The sequence below is a fragment of the Rhinolophus sinicus genome, linkage group LG14 (assembly GCF_036562045.2).
Source record: "Rhinolophus sinicus isolate RSC01 linkage group LG14, ASM3656204v1, whole genome shotgun sequence".
NCBI lineage: Eukaryota > Metazoa > Chordata > Mammalia > Chiroptera > Rhinolophidae > Rhinolophus > Rhinolophus sinicus.
Window position 1 is genome coordinate 42,174,972 of NC_133763.1, and position 15,796 is coordinate 42,190,767.

The 15,796-nt window shown below is 43.3% G+C and overlaps 1 protein-coding gene across 4 annotated transcripts in view; it reads left to right on the plus strand.

Moving 5' to 3' along the window:
- Positions 1-11,987, plus strand: part of AHCYL1 (adenosylhomocysteinase like 1) — a 36,059-nt gene extending 24,072 nt beyond the window's left edge. For 3 of the 4 annotated variants that reach the window (XM_019730479.2, XM_019730481.2, XM_074319133.1), the window contains exons 3-17: positions 140-283; positions 1,397-1,497; positions 1,903-2,005; positions 3,181-3,275; positions 3,862-3,968; positions 4,777-4,893; positions 5,151-5,214; positions 6,009-6,097; positions 6,557-6,627; positions 7,004-7,098; positions 7,184-7,282; positions 7,673-7,741; positions 7,876-7,954; positions 9,276-9,396; positions 9,924-11,987. In XM_019730479.2, coding sequence (XP_019586038.1) covers positions 140-283; positions 1,397-1,497; positions 1,903-2,005; positions 3,181-3,275; positions 3,862-3,968; positions 4,777-4,893; positions 5,151-5,214; positions 6,009-6,097; positions 6,557-6,627; positions 7,004-7,098; positions 7,184-7,282; positions 7,673-7,741; positions 7,876-7,954; positions 9,276-9,396; positions 9,924-9,930 — 1,361 coding nt within the window. In that variant the 3' untranslated portion in view covers positions 9,931-11,987. Of the gene's footprint in view, positions 1-139; positions 284-1,396; positions 1,498-1,902; positions 2,006-3,180; positions 3,276-3,861; positions 3,969-4,776; positions 4,894-5,150; positions 5,215-6,008; positions 6,098-6,556; positions 6,628-7,003; positions 7,099-7,183; positions 7,283-7,672; positions 7,742-7,875; positions 7,955-9,275; positions 9,401-9,923 lie in introns of those variants that run through there. The other variant, XM_019730480.2, reaches the window with a different exon arrangement.
- Positions 11,988-15,796: the final 3,809 nt, after the last annotated feature.

The window sequence follows — 15,796 nt, forward strand, 5'->3', positions numbered from 1 at the left end:
GAGAGGAACTGAGTGATGTAAAAGGTGACTCCAATTAAGTGTTGGCTTCACTTAAACGAGAGTCCCTTGGGGACCGCGCTCAGTGGAGTGGGGACCATTGAGGCTTTTCTGTCCTTGTTTCTTTCTTTCCTGGCTCTAGCCGCGTCCTATACCGATAGCTCTGATGATGAGGTTTCCCCCCGAGAGAAGCAGCAAACCAACTCGAAGGGCAGCAGCAATTTCTGCGTGAAGAACATCAAGCAGGCAGAATTCGGACGCCGGGAGATTGAGATTGCAGAGCAAGGTAAAGAAAGGGCATGCGGAGGGTCCCAGAAGCAACCCGCTTGCTGGTCACCAGGATCCACAGACAACTTAAGGCTTTAAAGTCTCCTGGGTTAGATGACGTATCACAGAATTGTACACTTGAAGCCTATATAATTTTACTAATCATTGTCACCCCAATAAATTTTAATAAAAATAAATAAAATGTTTAAAAGGAAGAAAGAAAGAGTCTCCTGGGAAAATCCAGTATTCTTTGTACAAGCAGATCTCTCTGTGTGGAGCTTGAGCCTTCGGGTTTTTGTTCTTGTTCTCCCTTGTTTCCTGTTCTCAGCATGTGGTAATGAGAGTACTTTCTGTTCCCCCACCCCCGTGCTACCATATTCCGAGATCTTGCACAGTCAGCCAGCCCTGGATCAGTGCTGCATGGTGGTTAGTTCTGCGGGATCCCACCACAGCTGCCAGTCTCCGAAACCCAGATTTCACAGAAGCAGCAGATGTGGGAGGGTTTTAGCTCCAGATGTGGTGACCTAGGGTCTCATTTGGTCTTTGGTCCTGAGCACCCTCTGCTGGAGCAAGAGTAACAGTGACTAACAGTCAGTTAAATCTGGTTTCTCCACCCCACACCCAGTAAGGTCTCTTGACTCTTGTTGTTTTGCCATTGAAGCATGTCCTGCACTGGGAGGGAGTATGAAAACCAAAAAGATGGACAGAATAGGGTTAGACAGCATAGAAAAACAGAAGCAGTGGCTTCTGCTGAGGGTAGAGCTTTCTTCCTGCCGTGAGGGTTATATATAGGAGTCCATTAGCCAGTGCCATAACAACTTCCCTCTCCTCCCAAATGAGTGGTGAGACGCACCCTCCATTTGATCAGTTAGGAGATTTACTTCATTCTCTACTCAGTCCTCTGCATATAAAGGCTGAAACCGTGGAAGAGAGAAATTCTAAGTGATTGGGTGAAAACCCTTTGCTGTTGTTTTGCTGTTGAAGGTGCCAGTTATCACAGAAATGTGCTTAGAGTTTTTCTAACTTATCTCACAATATCTCAACAGATCCAGACCAGCCCTAGCTGTTGCTGGGGCAAGAATGGATGATATTGCTAGTGCAGACCTAGCTCAAATCCTCTGTTCTTTCACAGACATGTCTGCTCTGATTTCACTCAGGAAACGTGCTCAGGGGGAGAAGCCCTTGGCTGGTGCTAAGATAGTGGGCTGTACACACATCACAGCCCAGACAGCGGTGAGTTTGTTGAGAGAAACAGAAAGGGCCTTCTGATGAGGCAGAAAAAAACTTTTTTAACTTGCTTTTTGTTCCCTATCTATCCTACCTCTAAATGCTAAATAACTATTATGTGGGACCTCCCTGTACTCAATAATGGGGTTTTCTATTTTGTTCGTATAGGTGTAACCTACTTTTAACAAACCTTCCAAAAATCCGATTGTTATAATAAAACTGTTACTAAGGCTTTTAGGAACATATCTTTTGGGTAACGTTAGATACCAATGTGCTACCCAGCTGGATTACACCCTCTGATTACTTCCCAGTGTAGCCCCTGTTGCTGTGCGGTTGCTGGGGATCATTCTCTTACGTACCGCTCGTGTCTGGCCCTCCTTTCTCACCCTGTCTTCCTGTACGTCAACACAGGTGTTGATTGAGACTCTCTGTGCGCTGGGGGCTCAGTGCCGCTGGTCTGCTTGCAACATCTACTCCACTCAGAATGAAGTGGCTGCCGCACTGGCAGAGGCTGGTAAGTTCGACTTTATTTATTTCCAGCCAACTTTGCCTCAAAACAATTATCCAAACATAATCTTTATGTATTACAGTTGTGTTTACAGTGTCGTGTCTGTCTAGGGCCTATAAAATTTGGAGGACGATAAAAATATCAATAGGAAGAAAATGGATAATGATCCCTGTTCATGATAGAATATTATATAGTTGTTAACAGTGATCTTTGAAAAGAATCTAATTACACGGGGAAATGCCCAATTCTAATGTCAAATGAAGGAAGAATATTAAACTATATGAGCTACGTAAGTACATAAGTATGAGCTCAGCTGGTCTCCTTTCACCAAAAGTCTGATCACTTTTGAGAGAACACAAGAAGTGCCTTCTATGTTGATAGTTCATTAGATAATTTGGTATTCAATATTGCTTTGAAAATATATGGACCACTTGTGAGTTCAGTTAAACATGAAATGATTTTTATTGTTAAAATGTTCAAAAGAAAATCACCATGAAGTTTGTTTCAGGATCCCCCATCTTCCCGGGAACCACAGAAAGCAACTGTAACATTTTTGTTTTTCCTGTACTCTTTTCTGGTGTTTATTGCAGAAAATTTAGGAGGTTCAAAAGAAAAACAACCCTGCTACGTAGAGTAATACTTGACAATTTTTTTTTCTATTCACTTTTGACAGAGATGGAATAAATCGCAGTATGCGTACAGGTTTATAACCTAAATATAACATTATCAGAAGTAGTTTTCCACGTCACTGCAAACTTTGACTTGGTCATTTGTCGTACTCAGTCACAGGGACATGTGATTTTACTTCACTGTTGTCCTTATGTTGAACATTTAGCTTGTTTCAGAATTTTTGCTAATATAAATAATGTTCCAGTGAACAACTTTGTTTTGATTTCCACTGCATTTTTTCTTCTTAGGAAGGAGTTCCAAGTATAAAACTGGCCAAAGAGAAGAACATTTTAAGGTTCCAAAATACTTCTGGAAACAAAAATGCCTTAAATTCTTAACCAATTTCTGAACTAAAGGTGCTATTTTGACTTTTTGCCCTTCCTAAGGGCAAACATCCTTCCCAACTTAGTTTCTGTGGCCTTTTACTCTTCACATGGATTTCAGAAAGTGCTAGTGGCTGGTATGAGACACCCCCCAAAGGAGGACTCGGCTGATGTGTTTCTTCTCCCCAGGAGTTGCGGTGTTTGCTTGGAAGGGCGAGTCGGAAGATGACTTCTGGTGGTGTATTGACCGCTGTGTGAACATGGACGGGTGGCAAGCCAACATGGTAAGGATGTGTATTCACCCTACACTTTTGACAATAGATTCGTTTCCTTTTTTTCCCTCAAAGCATGGCTCCCTGAATATGTTTTGGATGTTTGGTTTTATGCACTTACTTTGTTGCCAAAATGTTTAGCTTGATACCTGTTCAGAATGGGTCTGAGTACTGAATGGACAGGTGGGGGCAGGGTAAGACTAACTGAACACGTGTGGCTCAAACACAGCAGAATAAAATGGAAGGAAGTGATGTGGTACCTCTATGGAGTAGGATTCTGGTTTCTTGCTTCCTGCCCCAGCTCTCCTGTTACATTCAAAGGGGCGGTATGTTTCAAGACTCTAGACTGAAAAGAAGTGTGTATTGGCCTGATACTCTTCACTAGAGCCTAGAACAAACTTAGGAATCCTTTTAACCATTTGACACCAACAAATTTGACTGTTTCCGATTAGACTGTGTCCAAAGCTGCTCTCACGAGCTCTGAGGAGTGCTCTTCCAAAACATACAGGGCTCTCTTACTAGTACAAAAAGTGGGTTCAAAGTACCCCCCAGCTCTAGCAGCCTGAATGCCCATAGAAGTCTTCTGGCTGTTCTGTAGATCCTGGATGATGGGGGAGACTTAACCCACTGGGTTTATAAGAAGTATCCAAACGTGTTTAAGAAGATCCGAGGCATTGTGGAAGAGAGCGTGACTGGTGTTCACAGGTAACAGATTCTGGAGTAGCCGCCCCTTGTGTCTTTGCCTCAGCAGATTCTTCCGGTCTCTCAGGCTTTAGGGCTGTGTTTCTGACTCGTAGTGACTAAATGGGAGTGTCTTCATTAGATAAAACTTTTGTGTTTTTACTTTTGAAAAATCAGTGAGACCCTAAAAGGAAGTTATTTCAGGTTCTAGCTCACATTTTCTCTCCCACTTATTCCACTGTGATCCTCGATCAGGGTAGGGAGGCAGGGAGTGACTACACCTTGAAAAACTGTATTCAGTATTGCATTATAATTTTATATTTGAAATAGGAAAAAATTCTATTGTAAAACTATGCATTATACATACTACAAAAAGTGAAACTGGGCGAAGTATTCTTGGCTTGTCAGAATACCTAAAAGATACCTGAAAAAGCGTTTCTCAATTGGGGGCACATCGTACATGCTCTCACACACACAAAAGGAACTATATCAGAATGATTGATAATCTTTGTTTATCAGAAGTAAGGGTGGGTTTTTTTTAAAGATTGAGAAAATGCTGGTCTAAGGAAATATATCCCCTATTATGGAAGAGAGGTAAATTTCTTCAATTGAAAGGGTTTTGTTTTGTTTTTCCTTCCAAAATAAAAGGGTGGTGGAGAAAATGAAGTGAGGAGGGATGACAAAATCATATTGTTTACTTCTATCCTTGGGCAATAAATAAGACTGAGGAGGGTGGCGTGGAGCTTGAAGAGAGTTAGGCAGTTTTGCCACCTATTGTGTTTTGCCAGCTAACTTTTTTTTCGTTTGTTTTTGTGGCTTCTTCTTATTTTAGGCTATATCAGCTCTCCAAAGCTGGGAAGCTCTGTGTTCCAGCCATGAACGTCAATGATTCTGTTACCAAACAGAAGTTTGATAACTTGTACTGCTGCCGAGAATCCATTTTGGACGGGTAGGTTGAACTGTACAGATACTCAAGCTTAATAGGTGGTCGATTGGGGTTGGGTTGCAGTGTTTGTGTGTATCACTCCAGTCTTGTCCCCTGCTCTTCCTTTGGCTTTAAAAGTTAGTTAGAGGGGTCCATTTCATACTGAGCCCAGCCAGCTTCCAATTGGAGTTCTCATGGAGCATGGTCCCACACTTTGGATTTTGTGCGGAGGGACTGTGTTTGAGCTAATGTTTGAGTTGAGCCCTTGTTTGTTTCCACAGCCTGAAGAGGACCACAGATGTGATGTTTGGTGGGAAACAAGTGGTGGTGTGTGGCTATGGTGAGGTAAATAGCTGGGTCTCAGTGTCTGTCCTTCCATAGACTTAATCAGAAATGTTGCGTGGAGATTTGTGCTGTCAGCGGAGTCACTGATGCAAGGTTTCAAATATGCTTTTAGCTAATGTATCTTGAAATCATAGCAGAAGTCGACTATTCAGATTTCTGAACACAGACATCCAGAATGAGTTGAGTTTTCAGATTTCACCACTTTGTCTTGTGGACTGGAATGTTGGCATCATTTCCCCCCGTTTATAGCAAAATAACCTTTTATGAGATGTAACTCAAATGAATATGTGGCATTTTAGCCCCATGAGGGACTTGCAGGGGAGTGAAGTCTGGAGTGGCATATTGGTGACGGTCTCTAAAGTACAAGAGCTGAAGGAGATTTTGTTGTCATCAGTGATGAGCCACAGAAGTTCCTGAGCTGCTAGGTTGTCCTGTCCTTGAGTTAGATGCATCTCAAATGAAAGTTACTACCAGGTTTTTCTGGAATAAGAAACTAGAGGTTATAATCGCCCTTCCTTGGCCTCGTTTCCCTGATGGTAACACTTCTGATTCCTTTGATCCCTTTTACTCTCCCAAGCCCCAGCCCTTGCTATGAAACGTGGAATGTCTGTTAAATCACTTCTCTGACTAAGGGTCACAGCATTGGGATCTGGTTCTGCTTGGGCTGGGGCATCCCTGCTGGGGCTCGCTAGGTGATCGGTGGTTTCAGGGAGTTTAATTCCCGTGCCCCCAAGAGCCCCAATACCTGTGCCTTAATGGACCTGACCACCTGACTTCCTCCTTATGCTCTGCAGGTGGGAAAGGGCTGCTGTGCTGCTCTCAAGGCCCTCGGAGCAATCGTCTACATCACAGAAATCGACCCTATCTGTGCTCTGCAGGCCTGGTAAGAACAGTATTTGATTCATTCCAGGTACTTGATGTTTCTGAGCGTTCATGATTGATTATAGTAACCATTCTTTGCAGAAGTCTCTCGAAGGAGAAAGCTAGGATTGCTCTGTTCCCTTCATTGGAATCCCAGGGCACTCCTAGACCTTCCTGGCGTCTTCTCTACCTGGATGGAACCTTGGGGAGTCTCAAGAGGGCCATGTACATAGTTTAGCACAGCTTGTCACTTACCATCCCAGGGCACTCCTAGACCTTCCTGGCGTCTTCTCTACCTGGATGGAACCTTGGGGAGTCTCAAGAGGGCCATGTACATAGTTTAGCACAGCTTGTCACTTACCATCCCTGAGAGGTAGCATTGGATCTGACTTGAGAAGGGAATTTAGTTGTCTCATTTTTGTGACCAGCTTTCGTTCCCCTGCCTCCTTGCTTTGCTCACAGTGTCCTCTTTTTCTTCCAGCATGGATGGCTTCAGGGTGGTAAAGCTCAATGAAGTCATCCGGCAAGTCGATGTGGTGATAACTTGCACAGGTGGGTGTCAGTGCCTGGGTGCACATGCGTGGAGGGGTGCTCACTCGGGACCTAAGCCTTCAACGTGGTCTGACTGACATTCATAGAAACTAAGCAAGACCTGTGCTGAGTGTCAGACTCTCAGAACTAGAGTGAGCTGGCAGAACCTTACATGTTTGCCAGAGCAAAGGGCCTTTTTCCCTGACGGCTTTCTATACTGCTGAATCTTAAAACCAAATAACTGAGCCCAAAGAGCTGTGATGCAATGCACACTTCCTTTCACACAACGTATACATGCTGTATAATGGCCGCAGGCCTCTCTCCCAGGAGAGAAACGTGTCGATGCCTCTGTCCCCTGGCATCTCTTTCTTCAGCCTTTACTCTCCTTTCCTTGTAGGAAATAAGAATGTAGTGACGCGGGAGCATTTGGACCGCATGAAAAACAGTTGTATTGTATGCAATATGGGCCACTCCAACACGGAAATCGATGTGGTGAGGCTTCTCCTTCATTTATTGCTAGGCCTTGTTCCTCTTCCTTCCGTGATAGCCACAGCCATCTGTGCCGTCTTTCTTGCAGACCAGCCTCCGCACCCCGGAGCTAACGTGGGAGCGAGTCCGTTCTCAGGTGGACCATGTCATCTGGCCAGATGGCAAACGTGTCGTCCTCCTGGCAGAGGTACGCAGAGAAGGGCTTTGGCCCTGTAGCACAGGCCATGGAGTGAGGGGAGGGAGAGGGAGGCTGGGAACAAATATTGGGCCTATACTTCCTAGAGATAGCTTTCTCAAATGGTCTGGTCCCCAAAATAGAATCACTCAAAAAATACCTACTTTTTACTAAATAGCATACCATTTCCTGATCACAACTGAGTCTTTGGCTTATCAGACTTGGGTAGACTTGTAGAAAATAAGATAAAACCCAGAGTCCTCATCTGGAACTGTGACTCTCCCTCTGCCAGCTGAGTCCAGACGGGTATAAAGTTTCCCTGCATTTGCTTGCCTGGTGTGACAGTGGACTCTGAGACAGAGGGATAACACAGCTCATGCCAGGGCTCTCTTTACCTTCCAGGGTCGTCTGCTCAATCTGAGCTGCTCTACAGTTCCCACCTTTGTTCTGTCCATCACAGCGACCACTCAGGTACGTGACAACGTGTCTATTCATCCTGCACTGAGATTCGTGGAGCGGGGCCTAGATCAGTTCCACTGACAGTGTGCCCTGCTCTGTCCCTGAGAAGTGTTTTTGTGTGTTCTGACCCTCTTTCCCCAACTTAGGCTTTGGCGCTGATAGAGCTCTATAATGCACCTGAGGGACGATACAAACAAGATGTATACTTGCTTCCTAAGAAAATGGGTGAGTGAGAAACAGTAGAAGCCCAGACTGCCGCGTGGTTTGGTAAAATGAGTATCGTGAAACGGACTGGGTTTAGAGTCAGAGTTCTAATCCCTGTTCTAACACTTAGTGGTTTTTGGACCTCAGGACAAGTTCTAATCTCCATGAGCCCCAGTTTCTTTATCAGTAAAATGAGACTGACACCACACACATTGCAGAGTTGTAGTAAGAATTACGGCTGCTGAGCAAAGAGCTTATTTATTAGCACGACGGATTAGGGTAGATGTTCTTCTCCTGTGTAACCTGCGGAAGTTCAGCAAACTACCCTCTACCACTGAGCACAGCCGGGGACCGAAAGGAGGAAACGAGAAACACATACGGGCTTTAGTGTCCATCCTCTGTGTAGATATGCAAACAGCCTCCTGTCATTCCAGGGGACAGCTGTGCTTGTTCATGAGACATAATTCATCGTCTCTAGTTCATTACCTTTCTGAATAGTGGTGCCCACCGCCCATCTATAATTGGTCAGCCCAAACCCCTGTCCTCTTAAAGCTAAAAAACGTTCTTGTTCTCATTCCCTCCAACAGCTTACCTCAGATTGTTTTGTTTTGTGTTTTTTAAAGGATTCATGTTCATGGGGCAGCCAGTTAGCTCAGCTGGAGCCCTTAACAAGGTTGCCAGTTCGATCCCCACATAGGCCAGTGTGAGCTGCACCCTCCACAACTAGATTGAAACAACTACTTGACTTGGAGCTGATGGGTCCTAGAAAAACACACTTAAAAAATTTAAATTAAAAAAAAAATTCATTTTCATAAAGGTAAAGCCCAAGAAGCTTATCTATGGAAAAGTAATAAATTTGTGCCAGCTGACTTAGAAATCCCTACTCCTAAGATTTGAGGCCTTTATGGATCTTATTCTAAATGTTAATGACACAGGCTCTTTTGAGCATTCTGGTATCCACTTTGATTCATACTGTGACTATAATCCAGTTAAGGAAGTTGCTGCAGGAAGGTGAGAGTAGTACCTGGCAGTTTGGCCATTGAGGTGAAACTGAAAGCTTTGCTAGAGAAGGGGGGGGAAGTACAAGCACACCCGTGTTTGCCCCCCTGATAAATGGCTTTCTAAGTGCACGCTGGATGTGCTGGGAGCAATACCCGGCTTCGAAAGGCAGTGTCGAGGGCTTTTTTAATTAAGCAGATTTGCAAGTTGTAGATTCTTTCAAAGTTATTCCATCCCTTGTCCCCTCTCTCTCAAAAAGCTTCAGTTGAAAATCGGGGGAGGTTATGCCCGGAGAGGCATAGCTGAAATGGAGTCTGCTTCTCTGCCACTTTGTTCTTTTTAGATGAGTACGTTGCCAGCTTGCACCTGCCATCATTTGATGCCCACCTGACAGAGCTGACAGATGACCAAGCAAAATATCTGGGACTCAACAAAAATGGGCCATTCAAGCCCAATTACTACAGGTAACTTGGGGGAAAGCAAGTGAAAAGCTTTTTTCCCCAATATTAAACCAAGCTGACTAGCCAGTTTTCTTAAGGAAAGCTAATGTTATACCTGATTTGGAAGAGTTCAAGAACTTGGCTCCAAACTAATAGAGTAGGCAGAGAAATTGTGTATCTAGTAGCAGATGTAAAGAAGTACGAGTTTTCTAAAATCTTGGAGCTTGGGCCTTACCTTCATAGATTCTGATACAGTTCGTAGGGGATGAGGCCCAGGCTTATTTGTAAAAGCTCCCCAGATTATTCTAATGTACAGCCACAGTTGAAAACCACTGACTCATATTATCCAGGAGCAGGAGATGAAACCAGAAGTGGCGTTGTCAGAAGCCCTGTGGAAACATAGGGAAGAATGACCCCTGCGGAGTGACTGCAGGGATCCCCAGCCTGGGCTGGGGAGGGCCCTGGGGGAGTGTCTGTTTCTGATTCTTCTCTTGGAGCTCTCACGCGAAAGACACAGTGCTAAGCAATCCCATCCATCTCTCTCTTTACAGATACTAATGGACCATATTACCAAGGACCAGTGCACATGAACCACACAATTCGAAAAGAAACATTTTTTAAGATAACTTTTATTTTCTTCTTATTCCTTTCCTCCTGATTTTTTTTTTTCTATAATTTCATTCTTGTTTTGTTTTTCAATCTTGTTATCCAAGTTCTGCAGACCACACAGGAACTTGCTTCATGGCTCTTTAGATGAAACTGAGATTCAAGGTTCCTCACCCTAGTCACTAAAGAAGGATTCTCTCCCAGCCCAGAAAGGTGATTCTTTCTTTACCATTTCTGGAGACTTTAGTCTTAATTGGGTACCATATTAACAGGAAATGCTAAGGTACCTTTGATGTGGAACAATCTGCAATGTCTAAATTGCCTTAAAAGAGCCCATTTCTTAGCTGCTAAAATCAGTGCTCTTTGGCTTCTTCAGAGGAGCAGAGATGGTACCTACCTGCCAGGTAGGTTAGATGTAGGCAGTGCATGTTCATTTCCTCTAGATGTTCCAAGCCCTGTTTCCTGTGTAAAGGTGACATGTCTGGTTCAGAGATGTGTATTAGTGAGTGTTGCTTGTTAAGATCCAGTAGGCCCACTTGGATTTAGTACAGCCCTTTCTCCACCCCCACCAGACCTCATTTTTTAGGTTTTTAACCAGACTGCACTCTGTTAAGTTGAATTTTGTCCCGTAGCATTTATTTCTGTTATACAAAAAAAAAAAAAGGAAAAAAAAGAAAAAAACAAAGAAAAATGTTTAGTGTTAACACTGAGAAGCTGAGTGGCTAGTTGATATCAGTTTCTCTTTTGAACCTTTGGAGCTAAGCGTGCAGAGTTGAGTCTAGAGAAATGCTGGTCTCAAACTCTGGTAAATCCCTCTGTTTCTAGCCCACAGTTTATAGCTTCGATGAACTGGGGCCATAACAGCAAATTCTCTCGCTCTGCCCCATACAGCTATGCTGAAGGCACATTTCTTGAGCCATTACTCAGTATAAAGCACTGAGCTCTATCTTTAGGATTTATCCTTCAAGGGCAAATTTCTGGTCAGCTATGCTTCTGCAACCTGAAATATTTAAAGGCAGGTAGATGTGGACGGGAAGAGAAAGGATACATTTGGGCCATGGTGAGGGAAGTCTAAGTCCATATAACTTGCTGGGACTTTAGGCCCCATATAACATTAGTTTCCAGAAACGGTAAAAACTTCTGATTGACACAGGTCACAAAAAGTTTCTAAACTGAGATCTTAAAGGGCAGTTTGTGAGAGAGAAAGTGACCAGTGTGTCCTAGCTCACGTTCTGAAAGAATTCCCCAGTTAGGTTCCCTCAGAGATCAGAGGCTGTCTTCCCCTGCCATGCGCCCTGCTTACCAGCATTTCTGCATGGTCACGTGAGCTTGATGCTCGTGAGCTTTAAGTACGTAATTATCCAGGACTCTAAAATCCTCAACTTGTTCTAGCTCTGATTCTTCGCAATCGGGTCAGGCGTTAGTGCTAGGTACTAGACATTCTCATTTCTCTATTGCCATTGGTTAGCGAGACAGACATTAAAACAGGAATATAAAAAAGGAAAGCTTTCACCCTGCAACTTCCTAGCAGGGAACAATGGTCTTGCCAAAACTCTCTCCCCTTTCCTGTTTCTCCCCACCCAGTCCCTTCCCCCTCCTTGCCAGTGTGACCATGCTTGCTTCTCTGTAGATGCTAAAAGGTTGCAGCCCTTTTTCCCAGGGCACGTAACCAGCCAATCAGGACACCACATCCTTTAGGGAAGGTAACCTGGCCATCAGTGGTATCCATCATGTCAGCTATGCTAGAGGAAAGGGACCGAGGTTCTGCTGCCCTCTGGCCTGCCCCCTGCTCCCATATCTATTACTGTGTCCATAGGAATAATAGGTAAGGGCTCCGTCTCTGTCAAGCCATGGAACGAAGGACACTGTGGAAAAATGTCTGGCGTCAGAGGGAGCATGTGGAGAGCAACTTGGAAGGAACAAGTTTATTTTGTATTGAATGATTTTTAATGAATGCAATATTAATCCTTGCAGATGAGCAATAATCATTAAAGTCAATTAAAATAAGACCTTATTGGAAGTCTGTGTCATTCTTGATTGAAGCGAAACTACATTAGAATGTGTTTTCTACAGCAGGACAAATCATAGGTCAGCCAGCAGTATCTATTAGAGATTAATATGTAGAGGAATAGGCCAGAATCGGTTTTTCAGTAATATGTTAAGTTCTGTATGCCTGCTCTGTGCCAAGGTACTTCCACTCTTAACGTCCTTCAAGAAGCAGACCTGCTACTTGAGCTTCCGGGCTCCTCACTTGCATAGTCCCCTTCTCAGACCCTGTGTCTAATTCTTTTCCTTAATGTCTCCCAAGTATGTAAGCTTCAGCCCCCTCCCACGATGCAAAGGCGGGGGCTGAAGCTCTCCTCCCATCTCTGATGTCGTCTCCGTGTCTTCTGACGTGGCAGTGTATCAGTAATACTGTTCGCAAGTAATACCTTTTCAGTTTTGTTGAATTGGCCCTAAACAATGTTGATGGTTTCTATGCGGACTGGTAAAATGAGTGCTTTTAACTGTGAGGCTTTATCCATGCACATAAATCCAAATCCACATTCCAGTGTCCATAAATGAAATTTTAAACACTGCCTCACTCATTATATAGTGTCTATGGCTACTTTCATGCTACAGTTGCAGAGTTAAGGAGTTGCAACCAAGTGACCCACAAAGTCCAAAATATTTACTCTCTGGCCCTTCACAGCAGTGGATTGCTGACCCAGGCATAAAGGTTGTATTAGGTATAAAGGGAAGGATGTGTTGGAGGACATTTGGTTTGCATTCCATTAGGCAAGAAGGAGTCTGAGAGAATGGAAGTGTTAGAAAGTAAAGAATATTGAACAAAAAGAATTCTAGCCTAGGTAGCAGATGCTAAATCCACCTGCATCCTGGCCAAGAGTCACTCTGGGGTTAGGAAATCTTTGCAAACTGATAAAGCAACTTAAAAATTATTTTAATTTGCGATTCCAATTTAGAATGTGTAATTGAGTAATAAATATAGACTTAGTAATCAACTTTGCGTTGCAGTCAATTATATATATGTTATATGACTGCGCATATATACACACACATACATACATAGGGGGCCAAAAAAATGTATACACATTTTAAGAAAGGAAAAAACTATTAAAATTGTAATACTCAGTATATACTGATAACAAAAATGAATGCAAGTCACGTTTGATTTCCGCAATTACAAGAGGTGCTCAAAGTGGTTACCATCAGCGTCCAGACACTTCTGATTATGACGAATTACTGCTTGAGCGTAGATAACATCTTTCAAAATGTGTATACATTTTTTTGGCACCCCCAGTATATGCACACATATGTATGTAGTGTTGGAAACTATACACTGTCGGAACTTTTAATAATATTTTGCTTTTTATTTTGTTTCCGTTTGGTTTAGAAAGTACCCCAAAGAGGAAATCAAATATATTAAATGCATTTGGAAATGTTTAAAGGAGTTTAAGCTTATAAATTGGATATTCGAAGACTCCTTAAGAGTGATTAACATTTGCTAGCTTTATAAATAAGATCTATAAGCTGAACTTTAAAAAACTTAAGTAATGTTTTTAATTTGTTGCTTTAATAAGTGGAATATTCATTTCTTTTTAAGTGAAGAAATCTCTTCCCTGCCTACATAGCAGCTTTTGAACACATTTTTAAATGTCCTCTAAAAGAAATTGTTCTGGATTGTGGACCAAAGAGGAATTGTCTGATCCTAGGGGCCTTTCCCCACATCCTGCCTTCCAGTAGCGCGGTTCTCCACTGTAGCCACCAGATGGCGAATTTTCTCTGTGTGGTTGTCACACAGGGTCTCTGGCCAACAAAGGATAATAAATTTAAGTCCACAATCCCTTTTCTGTCCCCCCGTGTTATGAAATTGAGAATATTTCAGATTTTTAGGAAAGTACACGACTATACAGTATATTATGTAATACCTATTCCGTGGGGGGGAACAAAGGTGTTAATATTTCTTCAATTAAGTTTATTAGTATTTGCAGAGTAAGGGATAAATAATGGCTATTAATGGCCTCCCATCAGGTTTTGCTGCCAAATTAATTTGTGCCAAACTTCAGGAAAAGTTTTTTGATTTTTAGAATCTTTAAAAAAAATTTTGGAGTCATGGATAAAGGCTTACAACTCTGGAATAATACGAGTAATACTTATGTAAGATGTTTGCTATGTTTCTGGCTCCATTCTAAATGCTTTTACAATTAGCATACTTAATCTTCACAGTAATCCCATGAGATAGGTACTACGATTACCGCCATTTTACAGATGGGAAGATTGACAGTGGGGTGAGGTAACTTGCCCAAGGGTATACAACTCCTAAATTGGAGAAGCTGTAATTAACCCAGACAGTCTGGCTCCAGGGTCCATGCTTGACATGGGCAATATCGCTTCTAGGAAACAGCCCCAAACTAGGGTTCTAGTATCGAGTCACATGTGGGGTTGGCTAAAAATACAAATTCCTGGATCCGGTCCCAGACCTAATGAAACAAAACTCGGGACCATGGGAAGTTAACTATCTCTCCAGAGTTGTTAAACTCTCTCCAGAGCAATTGATAGGTTGAGCTAGGATTTGAACCCAGTCTTTCTGGCTCCCTGTGGCCCTTCTAAGTCACTCTGAGGCTCTCCAAGGGTACTTTCAGGCAGTTTGCCCATGGTTCTCATTTCTCAGCAAAGATTCTTTGCCAGAAAAAACTCAGCATGGACACGAAGACCCATACTACAGGGCCAGCCTGGTGGCTCAGGTGGTTGGAGCGCCGTGCTCCTAACACTGAAGTTTCCAGTTTGCTTCCCACATGGGCCAGCGAGCTGCGCCCTCTACAGCTAAGATTGCGAACAACAGCTCCAGAGCTGGGCTGCTGTGAGCGGCCAGTGGCCAGCTGCTAACCAACTGCCTCAGCCAGGGGGAGCACAAGGCTCATAATACCAGCATGGACCAGGGAGCTGTGTGCTACACAACTAGACAGAAACAACGGCTTGAACCGGAGTTAGGGAAAGGGAGGCGGAAGAAGGGGAAAAAAGACCCATTCTACAGATGCCATGACTTCCCTAATGCTTCCTGAGTGAAAGCCCTGACAACCTAGGATAGCTGCTGCCTCCTGGTGCACCGAGCTCTGCTTCCCGAAGCCAGAGCCAAACTGGGTCTATTTACCCACTCTGGGGGCCCCAAGATACACTGATGAGCAGTTGGGCCCTTGTGCTCTGGATTTGGTTGTTTTTAAATCACAAAAGTCTCACACACATTCATTACTGATTCCACTATTTCAGTGTATGAACACCAAACAAAAGGTCCATTCTCTTCAATGATTCTCTTGCCTTTGTGTTTCTCTCTGGGCATGTTACTTCCGAAGGCTCACTTAGAGATGTTTTCTAGTCAGGGGAAGTATATTATGGAGCTGGAACTGGATAAATACTAGCATGCGGCCCTACGGAAGGTCAGCTGAGCACAGCCTTCTCTAGATGCCCTCTTGGTGCTTGCTTTCATGGAAGTTTGTCAACGGGATGGGTTTGTGTAAATGTTTTTTTGAGTTAAGACTTATCTCAAGCCTAATAGTAAGATAAGGGAACTGTCACACATACGTACAACGGGGAGCAAACCAGCACTTGTGGCTGTTCCTATCTGTGCAGTGGATTTGCTAATGTCTAGTCAAGGTCTTCGCTCTTCTAATTCTCCTCAAAATTAAATGAATCATGAAGATATCACTAAATAATATGAGGATGAAGATGCTGCAACCCCTACCATTTTTTTCAGAAACATATCTTTATGTTCAATTGATTTTTTAATTAAAACTTTTTTGGGGCCAGGTCTTATTTTCGG